Source organism: Geotrypetes seraphini, chromosome 13, assembly GCF_902459505.1.
Source record: "Geotrypetes seraphini chromosome 13, aGeoSer1.1, whole genome shotgun sequence".
NCBI lineage: Eukaryota > Metazoa > Chordata > Amphibia > Gymnophiona > Dermophiidae > Geotrypetes > Geotrypetes seraphini.
Window position 1 is genome coordinate 45,035,370 of NC_047096.1, and position 15,614 is coordinate 45,050,983.

General features: G+C 46.6%; 1 protein-coding gene across 3 annotated transcripts in view; it reads left to right on the forward strand.

The window, feature by feature from the left end:
* Nucleotides 1-654: 654 nt before the first annotated feature.
* SNX19 (sorting nexin 19) overlaps nt 655-15,614 on the forward strand; it is a 143,826-nt gene continuing 128,866 nt past the window's right edge. For all 3 annotated transcript variants that reach the window (XM_033918242.1, XM_033918243.1, XM_033918244.1), the window contains exons 1-2: nt 655-3,281; nt 13,346-13,484. In XM_033918242.1, the coding sequence (XP_033774133.1) occupies nt 1,659-3,281; nt 13,346-13,484 (1,762 nt within the window). In that variant the 5' untranslated portion in view covers nt 655-1,658. The remainder of the gene's footprint in view (nt 3,282-13,345; nt 13,485-15,614) is intronic.

Here is a 15,614-nt window from a genome sequence, read left to right on the forward strand (position 1 = left end):
CAGTTCTTACCTCTTATTGTAAATCGCACTGAACTGTGAGGTATTGTGTGGTATATAAATAAATTTATTATTATTATTATGGAATTTGCAGTCCCTGATTTTATCCATATTACAGGTATCATAATGCAATAGGATAAGCTTGTCAGAAATCAAAAAATTGTCCTAAAATGTCTCTGCTGGAACTTGGCAACTCTGTATTCTCCACCCTATGAGCATCATCCTCTCTTCCCCTCAGCCTGTACCCTAAATTATTTACCTCCTTTTCTCCCTTCTTGTCATAGTTCTAGCCTTCTTGCAGATTTAGCTGCTGCCTCTAGTCTATGCATTTATTTTTCTTGTTCAAAATCCATGCCACCTAAAAGACTAAAGCAGTCCTGATTGCTTCTCATTTTTCCCCCCCTGTAACGGGTAACGTCTAATCCAGGCCTGGTTTTATCCGATTTTTTTAAGCTATGGTACAACCAGGACTGGATTTATTCAGCAGACGATGTCCGATCAAACCGTCTTCCACGACAGACAAAAAAAAAAAAAAATCCTCTACTGCTGCTTAGCGCCTCCTGGACCCTAGGGGGCACTACAAAGACTTGAGCTGGGCAGTTTTCTGGGCTTGCAGCCATCCTCCTCCGGCTTATCTGCTAGATCCCGGAAGCTGAGAGAAGCCCTGCTCGGTGGGGGCTGCTGTTCAGTCTCCCAGTACAGCAGAATTTGGGCTCAGTCAAGCCAGCTAGGCTCGGGGCAGCACGGCATACCGCCAGGGATAGCACAGCTGGACACAGGACCGCAAACCCCAGATGCAGTAGCAGCCCAGGCAACTGTCAAACGTAGAAAGGAATTTTTTTTAAAAAAGAAGTTTTAAATTAGAGCCAAAAGAATCTTATTGCAAGGGACCCTGGGAATAAGCTGCCCTTATACACGCATCAACCGTTTCCACACCCCCGATCTTTAAATGTATTTAAGTCGCGATAGTTATTTGAGTCTATACGTGCATTATTTATTTAGTAATTGCAGGAGAGGGGGAAGCAAACATTTTTGTTGTAGCGCAGAGCTGATCCTTTGGTGTTGCACAAAGGGGATTTCTACTGCTGCTTTGCTTTAAAGTTGCTCCAGGCATGTAGAGATTAGGGGTTGAGTCGTACTGACCTTGGTCAGCCTGTGCTTGGCTGTTTGGTGAGCGTTTGCCCTAACATCGATGCCCTTGAAACAGTTATCCTAGGAGAAAATTCGTGTTGGGTTCTCAATGGGCGTTCAGAAGGTCTCTCTGGTGCTGTGTTTTGCTTGTTGGTAGGTGAATGCAATGTTTAGTATTGAGAGACTACTGGGAGAGTGGGGGGGATTAATTTGACCGTTTTTCCGCTCCCTCCTCCCTTTTTCTCTGTTTAAGATGATAAGTCCAAGAATTTTGTGAGTTTGTGATTCGGGGATACAAGTGGGTGAGATGCTACATTATGTTTGATGAAACTTGTGCTTGAAGAGGGACCAAATGCCTCTTGCTCCGTTAAAATAACACATAAGCAGAGTATTTAGATAGGGGCTATTAATTTATGAAGATTTAGCCTGACACTAAATGTTTACTCTCCTTAGAGTGAGTTCCTTAGTGTTTATCAGAATGGTGTGAGGACTTTTGTTTTAAATTTAGTTATATCGGAACATAAAATAAGATGTTTAGATTAAACAATTCTGCTCAAAACACGCTCTTGGTATTTGGTGACTTGACAGGGAGAAAGTTGTTGGTCATTAGTGGTGTCCTTGTTCTACTCTGGTTGGTAGTGGTCCATCTGCTGGTTAATATATGGTTTTTTTCCCTGCTGTGCAGTTTACTGATGGTATTGGGGGTATGGCTAGGATTGCAGGTTGTCATGAGCATCAGCAATCAGATTCACCTGGAAAGATTTATCACTTTAGAGAGCCTCCCACAGAATCCAGATGCTGAGCAACACTTGGCGAATGAGATCAACCAGATTATTCAGAAGATCATCCGGGACTTTGTGTTATCTTGGTACCGTTCATTGAGTTGCGAGCCATGCCTTGAAGATGAAGTGCGAGGAGCAATAAGTCACGTGGCCACAGAACTAAAGAGAAGAATAGAGTTAGTGAACCGAGGCACACTTATCCGAAAAGTTTTGGTTCTTGCAGGATGTCACCTCCAGAGCTATATGAAGGCTAAAGAAATAGTGGATAGCTTGGATTCCAGTGCCCTTTCCAGTGATTCTACTGTGAGGGCAAACCAACTGTGGCAAGATTACAGCAAATTCTTTCCTCCACATATGGCAGTACAATCTACTTCCATGGAACTCAAATATATTCGAGGTATTGTAAACCTCTTACTGAGCATATTGGTTCCCAAACCCCATCTAGAAACACAGATTGGCAAATGTGTGGTAGTAGAGCTGATGGCCTGTAATGTTCTTTTGCCCCTAGTCAACAGAATGTCTGATCCAGATTGGATCAACTTGATCATCACAGATATTTTCTCAAAATCAACTTTTAATATGAAAAAAAAAGATAAGGATACAGTTGAAGTTCCACCCTTACAACCTCCAGTACCAAGTTCTTTGCCCCTGAAAAGTCACTTTGAAGTCACGCCAGACATTGTCCTGCACACACCAACAGCTTTTGACTTATCAAGTTATGATGTTGTGGACAGTTTTGAGTATGACCATCAAAAGACAGAGGAGGGGACAAAGCATCCATATTTCAGTGATGACCCTGCAAGAAAGACCCTAAAGTGCATGCATCACCTGCATCCTAATGCTGAGAGCCCTCTCTTCTTCCATGAGGACTCGAAGCCAGAATCTCCAGTGTCAGACCTAGGAAAGGATATGGACCCTTTGGTGGGCCTTGCCCCTGAAGAACTTCTTACTGACTGTTTCCAGGACTCCCTCATGTGCACAGACGTTCCCATGATCCCAGATGAAGAAGGTGATAATGAAGATGTGACTGTGGAGCGAATGTCTGCATCTGGCTCACCTCTCAACATTCCAGTAGCAGTGCCAAATTCGGGTCCTGAGATTCTGAGTGATTCAACAGACCTACGAGAAGACACATATCTTACCTCTACAATTCCTGCATCTCATGATGAACCAGGGAACATCTCTCCAAGGCTCTCCTCTTCTCCTATCCTGAGCTCTTCACCTACTGTCCCCATGGATGCTTTCATCTTCCAACCTCTTAGCAGTCCTGATGGCCCTGTGGTTATCCAGAACCTGAGGATCACAGGCACCATCTCAACCCGGGAGCACAGTGGGACTGGTTCTCACCCATACACGCTCTATACTGTCAAGGTAACTCTGATTCTGCAATATGTATTCCTGCACTGAGAAAGAGACAAAGCAGACTTGCTGAAATATGAGACTGTCATTGAGTTAGCACATGATTACCGAGTCACTCCATAGGTGGACAGAGAGATAGAAATCTCTGTTTTATTTTAGATTGTGGCAACCTCAATCATCATGCACAAGACCTTCCTAAAAAATATGTTAACATAAAGCTTTTGAGAATACTAAGATTCCTTACTCAGGATAGCAAAAGGCCCCAGTAGTCCTTGTTAAACATTATTTATGAGACAGTATTCATAAAGTTTCCAATCAATAGTTGTTAAAGAAAAGCTACCTGAATGTTGGCAGTGTTGCTTAAATATATGCATGCTCTACTATTGCTACTTGTGTAGGTGGAAGATATAAAGATTGAGGTCCACTTTATAGTTGACTCCAGTCTAACCACACCCCCAGCAATAACGGTTTTTAATTCTGCTAGTGGAGTGCATGTACTTCTAGGCATAATGCAATAGGCAGTTCTTATCCTGGGAGGTTTTCACTTGGTAGATTTTTAGTTTATTTGTTCTCATACTTAATAATTACCACATCATTAGTACTGTCAAAGGAGTTTACAGCTAAATCCCTTTGAAAATTGTCCACTTAGTAGCCTGATAAAGGTGTCTGCATAACTATGCTATTGATTTGCTGGAGCTACTTTGTGTATAGGTTTAGAATAAACTATACCCTTCTCTGCTATTTGATATTGGCGTGTGTGTAATTTACCATCTCCTCTTTTGAATTCTGTTTCTGTTTTTTTTGTTAATTGTACTGTAAATTGCTGTCAAAATTTTGCATAATTGTGGTATATTCTATTCTATAGTATATAACATTTATAGCTCTATTCTCCAATCAGATTCTAGACAGAGAACACTATTTTAAAAAGATGCATCTATGCAGATAATATTTAAAAATAATATGAGTTCTCAACAAATTTACAATAAATCAATTAAAATAATGAGTTTAAAAATTTTTGAAAAATATGAAGAAACGTTCCTTAATTCAGTAGGAAGGTCATTCCAAAGTTTGGTTCCTACATATTCAACAGATTTACTAATAAAAGACTTCAAACGAATGTAATGTAATGTAATTTATTTCTTATATACCGCTACATCCGTTAGGTTCTAAGCGGTTTACAGAAAATATACATTAAGATATTTACTTGACGAATAACTGAACTTCAGAGAATGCTGGAAACGAGAAGCAATCCTACTTACTGAAAAGGATAAATATCTAAATAAACTTTCAGGCCCCATACCGTAAAGCATTTTTAAATAAATCAATGTAACCGCTTTAAAATTTATTCTCTTCTCAACCATCAACCAATGTAGTTGATTTAAAAATTGAGTCACCCAATCGTATTTCCTAGCTTTGAATATCAGAAGCGCTCCATTTGCAACCTATAATTCAACATCACAGTACAGTGAACTATAGTAATCTAACTGGGGTAAAATAATTGTTCTAACTATTGTTTGAAACCTATTAGTAGAAAGGACAGCACGTATTGTACGTAGTTGACATAATAAAAAAAAACCCCAAAAAACCCTCTTACTCAATTCATTAACTTAGTTTTCAAAAGTCAAACCACAATCCAGTATAATACCCAAAACCTTAGATTTCTCTTCAACTCTAAGTATCTTGCCAGTAGATAATACCACTTTTTTACCCATAAAACCTTCTGGATTGCCAAAACAAACCAACTTGGTCTTCTGTTTATTCGATCTAAAAAAAAACCAAAAAAAAAAAGTTCAAATATCAACTAATGTTATTGTATTCTGAATAAATATTAAAGTTGACTCAAAATAGAAATATCATCCGCATAAGATAAGATAAATATTCCTAAACTAGTCAGCCATTCCCCCAAAGAGCTATATACAAGTTAAAAAGTAAGGAGAAACTAGATGAGCCCTGTGGAACCCCACAGTCTGCCAACTAAGAATCAGAATTTGAATGTGCGTGAACTCTGCTATGTGAAGTTCATCACATAGGGCTCCTTTTACAAAGCTGCGCTAGCTGCTACCGCCTCCTTTTGAGCAGGTGGTAGATTTCCGACTAGCACGCGCTAATCTGGTGCGTATGATAAAACCGCTAGCGCGGCTTTGTAAAAGGACCCCATAATCTTGCTAGACGCAGGAAGCATTTTAATTGGAATTACAGCCAAGTACTGGGTAGATATATTGAATATATTTCAATCCACAGGATATAAGACCTACTTCTGTGTAAAGCAGTGTCTCTCAAACTGTGTGCTCCGACACAGTGCTGTGCCCCAAAGAGATTCCAGAATTTTATTTTTTTTAAATTCCCTTTATAAGTATACACTAAAATAGATGACATGTACGTCGCATATGCAAGAATTTTATCAATGTTATGAGCGTCTGTGTGCGTAAGGATAGAACCGCCCAGGCAAGCATTATTCTTAGACATGATTGGTCACTGGAAACTAATAGCAAGTATAGTGGTGCCTCACACAACGAACTTAATTGGTTCCAGGAGCAAGTTTGTTATGCGAAAAGTTCGTTATGTGAAACGCGTTTTCCCATAACAATACATGTTAAAAAAAATAATTCGTTCTGTAGCATAAAATATGCTAAGATGACATAAAAAAAGATAAATTTTTTGTTATTATTTTTATTTAGATACATCTAAAAACATACATCTCCCTGTCCTTTTACTTCCACTATCTTCCTATCCCATCTCTATTCCCTTTTGTCCCTCTCCCCATGATCAATCATCTCACCACCTCTCTCTTCCCTCACCCTCAGGGTTCAAGATTGCTTCCACTCTTTTTCCTGTTGTTCTCTCTGCCTGTCACCCTATGATTTAGCATCCCTTCTGCCCTTGTCCAATATTTCCCCTTCTCTCCCTCCCTCTCATCCCCTGCTCCAACATACCGTATTTCGACTGCCCTTCCATCCCCAGGCCTGCCAACTTCCACTCATTTACTGCTTTCTCCCACCTCTGCCAAAGCCCGCCCCCCCCCCCCCCCCCGCAGTGATCGGCAACACCAGGCACCCCCCCTCAATCGGCGAAACAGGGCCGGCGACTGCTTTCTCCCGCTGCTGTTGAAGTCTGTAAACAACTTTAACACAAGCCACGGGGCTCTAACAGTGCGTATGCTGCCAACGGCTTCCTTCCTCCTTCCTCTCCCCTCATGATGTAACTTCCCATTTGGTTGATGGAGGAGGAGGAGGGTAGCCGGTAGCGTCACGCACACTGCGCGGAAGGATGCAGCTCGGGCGACTTCGTTGTGTGAAACGAAGTCCGTTGTACGAATCAAGACAAGAAGTTCGTTGTGCGCAGCGTTCGCTGTGCGAGGCGTCCGTTATGCGAGGCACCACTGTAATTATAGTTTAATTTTATATGCAGTATTTATCCTAATTTGAGCAACAAAGCAGTCAAGGCTTTGTTACTGTTTAGATTTTCTTACCTTTGCGAACTTGGATTTTCAGCTCTGACAGAAATTAAATTTATCCCAGGACAAGCAGGCATGATATTCTCACATGTGGGTGACGTCATCTACGGAGCCCCGATGCGGAAGCATTTTCAAGCAAACTTGATTGAAGATTTAAGTTTGCTCTGCTGCTCCACGCATGCGTGCCTTCCTGCTCCACTAGGGGGTGCATCCCCTCGTGGTCTCCAGTTCAAAATTTTCCGCGAGCCTAGAAGCCGTGTTTCTCAGGCTCTGCCCCAACTGCCTTCTAGCACCGCGATTTTTTCTTGTTTTTTCTCGATTAAGTCGCTGTGCGCCAATTCTTTACTTCTTTACTTGATTCCTGCTTCGTTCTCGACGACCCGGAGGCTTCCGGGTCACCCTTGGCCGCGTGGCTAATCGAGCCGCGGCTACTTTCGATTTAATGTCCCGGCCTTTGACCGGCTTTAAAAAGTGCACCCGGTGCGAGCGGCTTCTTTCTCTCACAGATCCGCATCGCTGGTGCATCCTCTGTCTGGGGGCGGCCCATCCAACCGACTCCTGCCCCCAGTGCGCTAATTTCCAAAACCGGGCCCTCCGCCGAAGAAAAGCCCGCATGGCGGACCTCTTCACTCCGGACCAACCCTCCACCTCGGCCTCGTGGTCGGCCCCGGCCTTGACCTCGGCCCCTGATACCTCGGCATCGCCTCGAGACTCGACCCCGAAGTCCTCGGGACAACAGAAAGCCTCGGCCCCGGGTAAGTCCCTTCTTCCCTCTTCAGGTTCTGTAACAGCGAAGAAGCCAGCCTCGGGGACAACGTCGACGCATGGCGGAAGCCCCATGCTTACAGCCCCGACTAAGCCCTCCAAGCCTTTGGGCCGTGCCTCCACCACAAGGGAATACTCTGATACGAGGTTGCCCCAGGTGGAGTGAACCGAGTAGTGGACAAGCCTTCGATGCTGTCCGTGCCCGTCTTCCAGGACCTACTCCGAGCGATGATCACGTCGGAGCTGTCCACTGCAATGGCCCAGTTTCAATCGGCCTCGACCTCGAATGTGCCAGACCAGCCTGAGCCTCGCACCGAACAACCTCGAGGAAAGGTGCGCAATCCTCGCCGCATCCCATCCTCCTCGGACTCCTCGCCGAGGCGCCCGAGACGTTCCCCCTCCGCAGACCGCCGAGCGGCAAAACGTCGGGCTAGAACGACAGAAACCTCGAACCGCCGTACCTCCAAGAAGGCCCGAGGTTCACCAACTCTACGAGGCCGTTCTCCCACACCTCGTACGGGACCACTAAGGGTGGCTGAGTTATCACTCTCCAACCCACGCATCCTCCGAACTCCCCCTCGGACGTATTCTCCGAGGGAGTCCGGATCGAGGTCACCGATCCGACATCGATCGGTACCCCTAACTCCGGCATCGTCTCCGAGGGGCTCCTCGAGACGCCGAAGATCGACAACCCCGGAACACTCTCACAGTGCTTCCCCAGTCTCGGAGCATGGATCAGAGCATGAACCTCGATACTCGAGGGAAGCCTCCTTATCCTTCTCCACCCGACGAAGATCTCGTTCCCCGACCCCGCACGGGGTCCCGGGGACATCTCGCCCATCCTTCACTCGCTTTGTCCAAGACATGGGCCACGCATTGGACTTAGACCTCCAGTCCGACCCCAGATACTCTAAGGAGTACCTGGCGGAGCTGGATATGCCATCACTGCCCAGAGAGTCCCTTCGCTTACCACCTAACCCGGTACTTCAACAGGCCTTCTTCAGGAACCTGGAGACCCCCTACATGATCACGGCCGTACCCTCCAAAATGGAGGCCAAGTACCGCACAGTACCTTACCCGGGATTCGAGCAACCGCAGCTCTCCCACCAATCGCTGCTAGTAGAATCCTCCTTGAAAAAGGCTCACCCGTCCCGGGTCTCAGCAGCGGTCCCCCCAGGCCGAGAAGGCCGAACCCTGGACAAGTTCGGCAGGAGACTATACCAAAACGCAATGATGGCCTCTAGGGTGCAAAGCTACACTTTCACCTTCACATCCTACATCAAACACCTCATTGGACTATTGAGAGCCTTTGAGACTGACCTACCGGCCTCCCGGCAAGGAACGTTCGGCCTGCTTTTAGAGTCCCTCTCCAACCTGCGCCTTCATCTATTCCACGCGGCCTACGATGGCTTCGAACTCTCCTCCAGAGAAGCAGCCTTCGCTATCGCCATGCGCCGACTAGCTTGGCTGCGCCTGGTCGACATGGACCCCAACTTACAGGACCGGTTGGCTAACCTCCCCTGCGTGGGAAAGGAATTGTTCGATGACACTATCGAGGCGGCTACAAAACGCCTCTCCGAACATGAACGCTCGTTTGCCTCCCTTGTCCGGCAAAAGCCCAAACCGCCAGCGGCCAGGCCGTATAGGGCCCCTCCGCGCCGCTACCCACAAAAGTCCACCCCTGCTTTCTCGCGGCCCCCACCCAGGCGTCCGCAAGCCCACCACAGGGCCATGCCCAAGTCCCAACCGCCTGCGATCACCAAACCATCCCCGTCCTTTTGACGGGGCATGCGGAAGGGGGCGGGCCCCCTCCTCCATAGTCCCAGGCCCCCTTCCCATCGGGGGTCGACTCAAAGCCTTTTACCCTCGCTGGGAACAAGTCACGTCGGACGCATGGGTCCTTGGCGTGATCTCATCAGGGTACTCTCTCAACTTTCGGGCCATTCCCCCGGACAACCCCCCAAGGAATTGCCCTCCCAACCGGACTCAGCTATCCCTACTCCTCTCCGAAGCTCGAGACCTGCTTCGCCTGAGAGCAGTGGAGAAGGTTCCCCCCGACCAACGGGGGAAGGGCTTCTACTCCCGTTACTTCCTGGTACCGAAAAAAACGGGAGACCTACACCCAATACTAGACTTGAGACGCCTCAACAAATTCCTGGTACGGGAAAAGTTTTGGATGCTCTCACTACCGACACTTTACCCCCTGATCGACGAGGGCGACTGGTTCTGCTCCCTCGATCTCAAGGAGGCGTACACACATGTCCCAGTGCACCCCGCTCACCGCAAGTTCTTGCGTTTCCAGGTAGGGGACTGGCACCTACAATACCGAGTCCTCCCCTTCGGACTAGCATCATCACCTCGAGTCTTCACCAAGTGCCTCGTGGTGGTAGCGGCAACCTTACGTTCCCAGGGCCTCCAGGTATTCCCCTACCTGGACGACTGGCTAATCAAAGCCCCGTCCAGGGAAGGGGTTATCTCAGCGACCCAACAGACTATTACCTACCTACAAAGTCTGGGGTTCGAAATAAACTTCCCAAAATCTCAACTACGCCCCTCGCAGTCCCTACAGTTCATCGGGGCCACGCTGGACACGGTTCACCTCCGTTCCTTCCTCCACCCTCCGCGCCTGGAGGCGTTAGTAAGTCTGAGCCGAAGGATCTCCCTGCTGACCTCGGTACCAGCTCGACAGATGATGACCCTCCTGGGCCACATGACCTCCACCGTCCATGTCACACCCTTCGCCCGCCTCCATCTGAGAATCCCTCAATGGACCCTGGCGTCGCAATGGCGTCAAGACCGGGACCCGATCGACCGCTCCGTGACAGTGACTCCTTCATTGCAACGATCGCTCCGCTGGTGGGGCGACTCTTCAAATCTTTCCAAAGGTTTGCTCTTCCTCACCCCACCCCACAGCAAGGTACTCACCACGGACTCGTCGGAGTACGCTTGGGGAGCCCATCTGGACGGCCTACGCACCCAAGGAATGTGGTCAGCACAAGACCGTCGCTGCCACATCAACGTGCTAGAACTCCGGGCCATCTATCTCGCAGCTGTAGCCTTCCAACACCTGCTTCACAACCGAGTGGTTCTCATCCGAACCGACAACCAGGTAGCGATGTACTACATAAACAAACAAGGTGGGACAGGGTCTTGGTCCCTTTGTCGGGAAGCCCTGCGCCTCTGGAAATGGGCAATCTCCAACAACACCTTCCTTCGAGCGGTGTACATACAAGGAGAACAAAACTGCCTGGCGGACAGACTCAGCCGCCTCCTCCAGCCACACGAGTGGTCACTACACTCCCAGACCCTACGAGGGGTGTTCGAACGGTGGGGGACACCTCAAATAGACCTGTTCGCGTCCCCTCACAATCACAAGCTGCCTCTCTTCTGCTCCCGGATATACTCCCCGGACCGGCTCGAGGCCGACGCCTTCCTCCTCGACTGGGAGGGAAGGTTCCTGTACGCGTTCCCGCCGTTTCCTCTGATACTGCGGACGCTTGTCCACCTGAAAACAGTACAAGCCACCCTGATCCTGATTGCCCCGCGCTGGCCACGCCAGCCGTGGTTTTCCCTACTACTTCAACTCAGTGTCAGAGATCCACTGCCTCTGCCTCTGTTTCCCTCTCTACTGTCACAGGGTCAGGGTTCACTGTTACATCCCAATCTTCAGTCTCTTCATCTGAATGCTTGGTTTCTCTCCCCCTGACTGCTCTCCCCGTGTCTCAATCAGTCAAGGAGATATTGGAGGCCTCTAGAAAAACCTCGACGAGAACCTGCTACTCCCAAAAGTGGACCAGATTCTCAACCTGGTGCTCCTCCCACAGCCAGGACCCGGTGTCGGTCCCCGTCCCCCTGGTCCTTGACTATCTACTTCAACTATCTCATTCCGGCCTAAAGACCAACTCCATTCGAGTACACCTCAGTGCGATTGCGGCCTTTCATCAGCCCCTGGAAGGGAAAGCCCTCTCGCTCCATCCCTTAGTCACTCGCTTCATGAAGGGTCTGCTGAACGTCCACCCCCCTCTCAAACCTCCCCCGGTGGTTTGGGACCTTAACGTGGTTCTGGCTCAACTAATGAAACCTCCATTTGAGCCACTAGACAAATGCCATCCAAAATTCCTCACGTGGAAGGTAATTTTCTTACTCGCGCTCACGTCCGCACGGCGGGTTAGTGAGCTACAAGCGCTGGTAGCGGGCCCACCCTTCACGGTATTCCATCACGACAAGGTGGTACTCCGCACCCATCCAAAGTTCCTACCTAAAGTAGTGTCTGATTTCCATCTCAATCAGTCCATCGTCCTACCCGTGTTTTTTCCCAAGCCCCACTCTCACCCCGGAGAAGTGGCGCTCCACACTCTTGACTGCAAAAGAGCGTTGGCCTTTTACCTCCAACGCACTCAGCCACACCGGAAAGTCCAACAACTGTTTCTGTCCTTCGACCCAAACTGGTTAGGCCACCCAGTTTCCAAACGCACCTTGTCCAACTGGTTGGCCGATTGCATCTCCTTTTGCTACGCTCAGGCTGGTCTCGCGCTGCATGGTCGAGTAACGGGACACAAAGTCCGAGCGATGGCAGCCTCCGTAGCGTTCCTCAGGTCCACACCTATCGAGGAAATCTGCAAGGCTGCCACATGGTCTTCGGTTCATACCTTCACCTCCCACTACTGCCTGGACTCCCTGTCCAGAAGCGATGGCCGGTTCGGCCAATCGGTATTGCGAAATCTATTTGCTTAAATTGCCAACTTCCCTCCATCCCTCTTCAGTAAGCTTGGAGGTCACCCACATGTGAGAATATCATGCCTGCTTGTCCTGGGATAAAGCACAGTTACTTACCGTAACAGGTGTTATCCAGGGACAGCAGGCATATATTCTCACAACCCGCCCACCTCCCCGAGGTTGGCTTCTTGGCTAGTTAAGTGAACTGGAGACCACGAGGGGATGCACCCCCTAGTGGAGCAGGAAGGCACGCATGCGTGGAGCAGCAGAGCAAACTTAAATCTTCAATCAAGTTTGCTTGAAAATGCTTCCGCATCGGGGCTCCGTAGATGACGTCACCCACATGTGAGAATATATGCCTGCTGTCCCTGGATAACACCTGTTACGGTAAGTAACTGTGCTTTTTAAAAATGAGGAGGACTGCAGATGGTTGATGATGAAATACGTGTTTGCTTGTCGACTATCGAGCTGTAATTTGAGTTAATTTACATTCAAAAACAAGCATATCCAACGCATTGATTAGCAATTCTATTCTACTTTAGTTTCACTGTTGTTACAATTACCCACACATAGCTTAAAGAACTTTAAATAGCTCTCTAATTTTTTGTTGATTTTGCAGTTTTATAATTTCAGTTATAACCTTTTTATTTTCTCAGTATAGTTTGCTGGAGCGAAAAAAAAGTTTGAAACACTGGTGTAAAGTATCACTGCCAGGCCACAAGTCTTATATTTTAAATGTGAAGCACACATGATAATGGCAGTCTGTCTACTTACCTCATAAAGCAGTTTAGGTACAAGGCAGAACATACGGCTTTGCTATTTAATCTCATTAGTTTCCATCCCATATTCCCATCTGAGAGGTGGCTAATACATGAGTATGGCTTATGCGCATCACATTTACAGGAAGGCAGAAAATCTGCAGAGTATACAAGGATGTGGCTTATATATGCAAAAATATGGTATTTCTAGTAGATTATAACTGGACTGAAGTGCTGAAATACTTGTAAGCATCTCCTCTATCTCAATATAAAAGTGGATACCGGCAGCAGTAGTGATTTCTCATAATGAAGCCATAACACATGTAATTGGTTCTTCCCCCACCCCACCAGTTATGATAATCTTGACCTTTTCTTTCCCACAGTACGAGACAGCAATGGACAGTGAGAACCTTGGCAGCTTGCAACCCCTGGTATATCACACAGTGAATCGGCGCTACCGTGAATTTCTGAACTTGCAAACCAGATTGGAGGAGAAACCAGATTTTCGCAAGTTCATTAAGCGTAAGTTTTGGTGGGCAGTTGGCTTATTGACATCCTTGTGCTGTGATTTGCCATGGTCATGTTTTCTTTTTGAAGTCTTGTGGATAAGATTAGGGCCGTGCCCTACAAATCTACATTCTGTGCCACTATGAGTGTAGCAGCTCTAATTAAAGTATGAGTTGTAGCTTATGCAAGTCATCCTAGGGGTTGTGAGCAGGTCAGGTACAGCCCTCCTAGGTTTAACTGATGCACAGAGGGAATACCCTAAACAGAGCAATGAGCTCTGTGCCAGATATCAGCCACTGCAGAGTCTGGTGTTGGCTGTGTGATAGGAAAACACTAGAGTCCAGTGTCGGCTCTGGGTTACTACTACTATTAATTATTTCTATAGTGCATCCAGATGTACGCAGCGCTGTACAGAGTCACAAAGAACAGACAAGATAGACAAACAGGATGTCATGTATACAGTTAAAGGGAACGGTTAATCTGGCTGGGTTGGTGGGCAGTGGAGAGTAGAGTTATGGATTGAAGACTATATCAAAAAGGTGAGTTTTCAGTCTGTTTTTAGACAAGGGATGGGGCTTGGTGGACAAACTTGGGTAATTTATTCCAAGCATAGGAGGCAGATCTGTTCTGATACTATACAGGTTGGTATCAGCTTTATAATACTATTTGTCCTGATTCTATAAAAGATGCCTACAGCTAAGCGCCTAGATCAGCACGCATAGCTAGTCTAGGCACCTAACTTAATTTTTTTAATCGGCGTTGATAATTGAAAGCACCATTAAAACCCAGTTTAAAAAAACACACTGATCTCCACCAAAAACTATAATTCAGTCTATTCCAATTTTTCCAATTATGCGTTATTTGTTGAATGGCAACTCCTGTCAGAATCATTAAAAGTTTATTATTATTGGAAGATATTTGGCTCTTGGCTCTCATAGACATGCCAAATAAAACTGACAGACCACTTAGACGCCGCTAGATGCAATTTCATAATCGGTGCCTAGAAGTTGATCGACACCCACGCCAAACGGCGCCTAGGCGTTAGATGCTGTTTATAGAATCACAATCCTATTAGGCACTCTATAATATCAATCCACTCAAAGATTTTTCAAACTATTGTTTAAATTTATATCATGCTTTATGAAGCAGCTTATAATACTTTTAAAAGACACAAGAGGAATCTCAGAATGCCACTTGTCCGCTGTTGATTCCTGCAGTACAGTGTGGCAGCACTCGTCACTAGCTCACCCAAATGTGTCCTCTATTCTAATCTCTTTTTTTTCTTTTTTATATTCTTCACACTGTTTCTAATTCTAATTTTTCATACTGTTTCTGTGCTCTTTAATAAATAAATAAATATGCTAATATCTTTAAAGTCATTTCCAGAATCTCCATTCATTGAATTTTTATCTCTTCTTAGTTCTTTCTGATTCATTTTCAAGTAATATACTAAACATTTCTTATCCCCTAGATAACTTAGCTTTGTTAGTGCAATGTCGCTGTTACACTACGCCCCACCAACGCGTTTCGTATCTTCCTCAGGACGGGGGAAGTGCCTTAACTACAACAAAGTAAACACAGCAACATAAGATTTAATGCAGGGGTGTCCAACCTTTTGGCTTCCCTGGGCCTCATTGGCCAAAAAAAAATGTTTCTGGGGCTGCAGAAATGCGCAAACGCTGCAGCAAGACAGAGGGAGCCAGTAAGACGGTAAACACCCAGGGGTAGCAGAGGAAAACACTGTATCACCCTCGACCGGGGCCGCACAAAATACTTTACAGGGCTGCAGGTTGGACACCCCTGATTTAATGGAAGGGGAATATCAATGAATTAATCATCAGCATTATATCATTCCCTTTAATTACTCACCAACTACATTTCATTCATTCACTTTCTCACGCTGCTTACAATATGTCATCCAAAATTCCCCTTGTGTCTTTTAAAAGTATCATAAGCTGCTTCATAAAGCATGATATAAATTTAAACAATAGTTTGAAAAATCTTTGAGTGGGTTTATCAGACACTTTGGTGAACAGAAAAATGACGTCAGCTGTGGTGTTAATCATACTTAGGCACTGCTAGCGGAATTGCGGCTACTGGCGCCTAAAAACAAACTTAGGTAATGGTAATGTAGGCCAGGGTTTT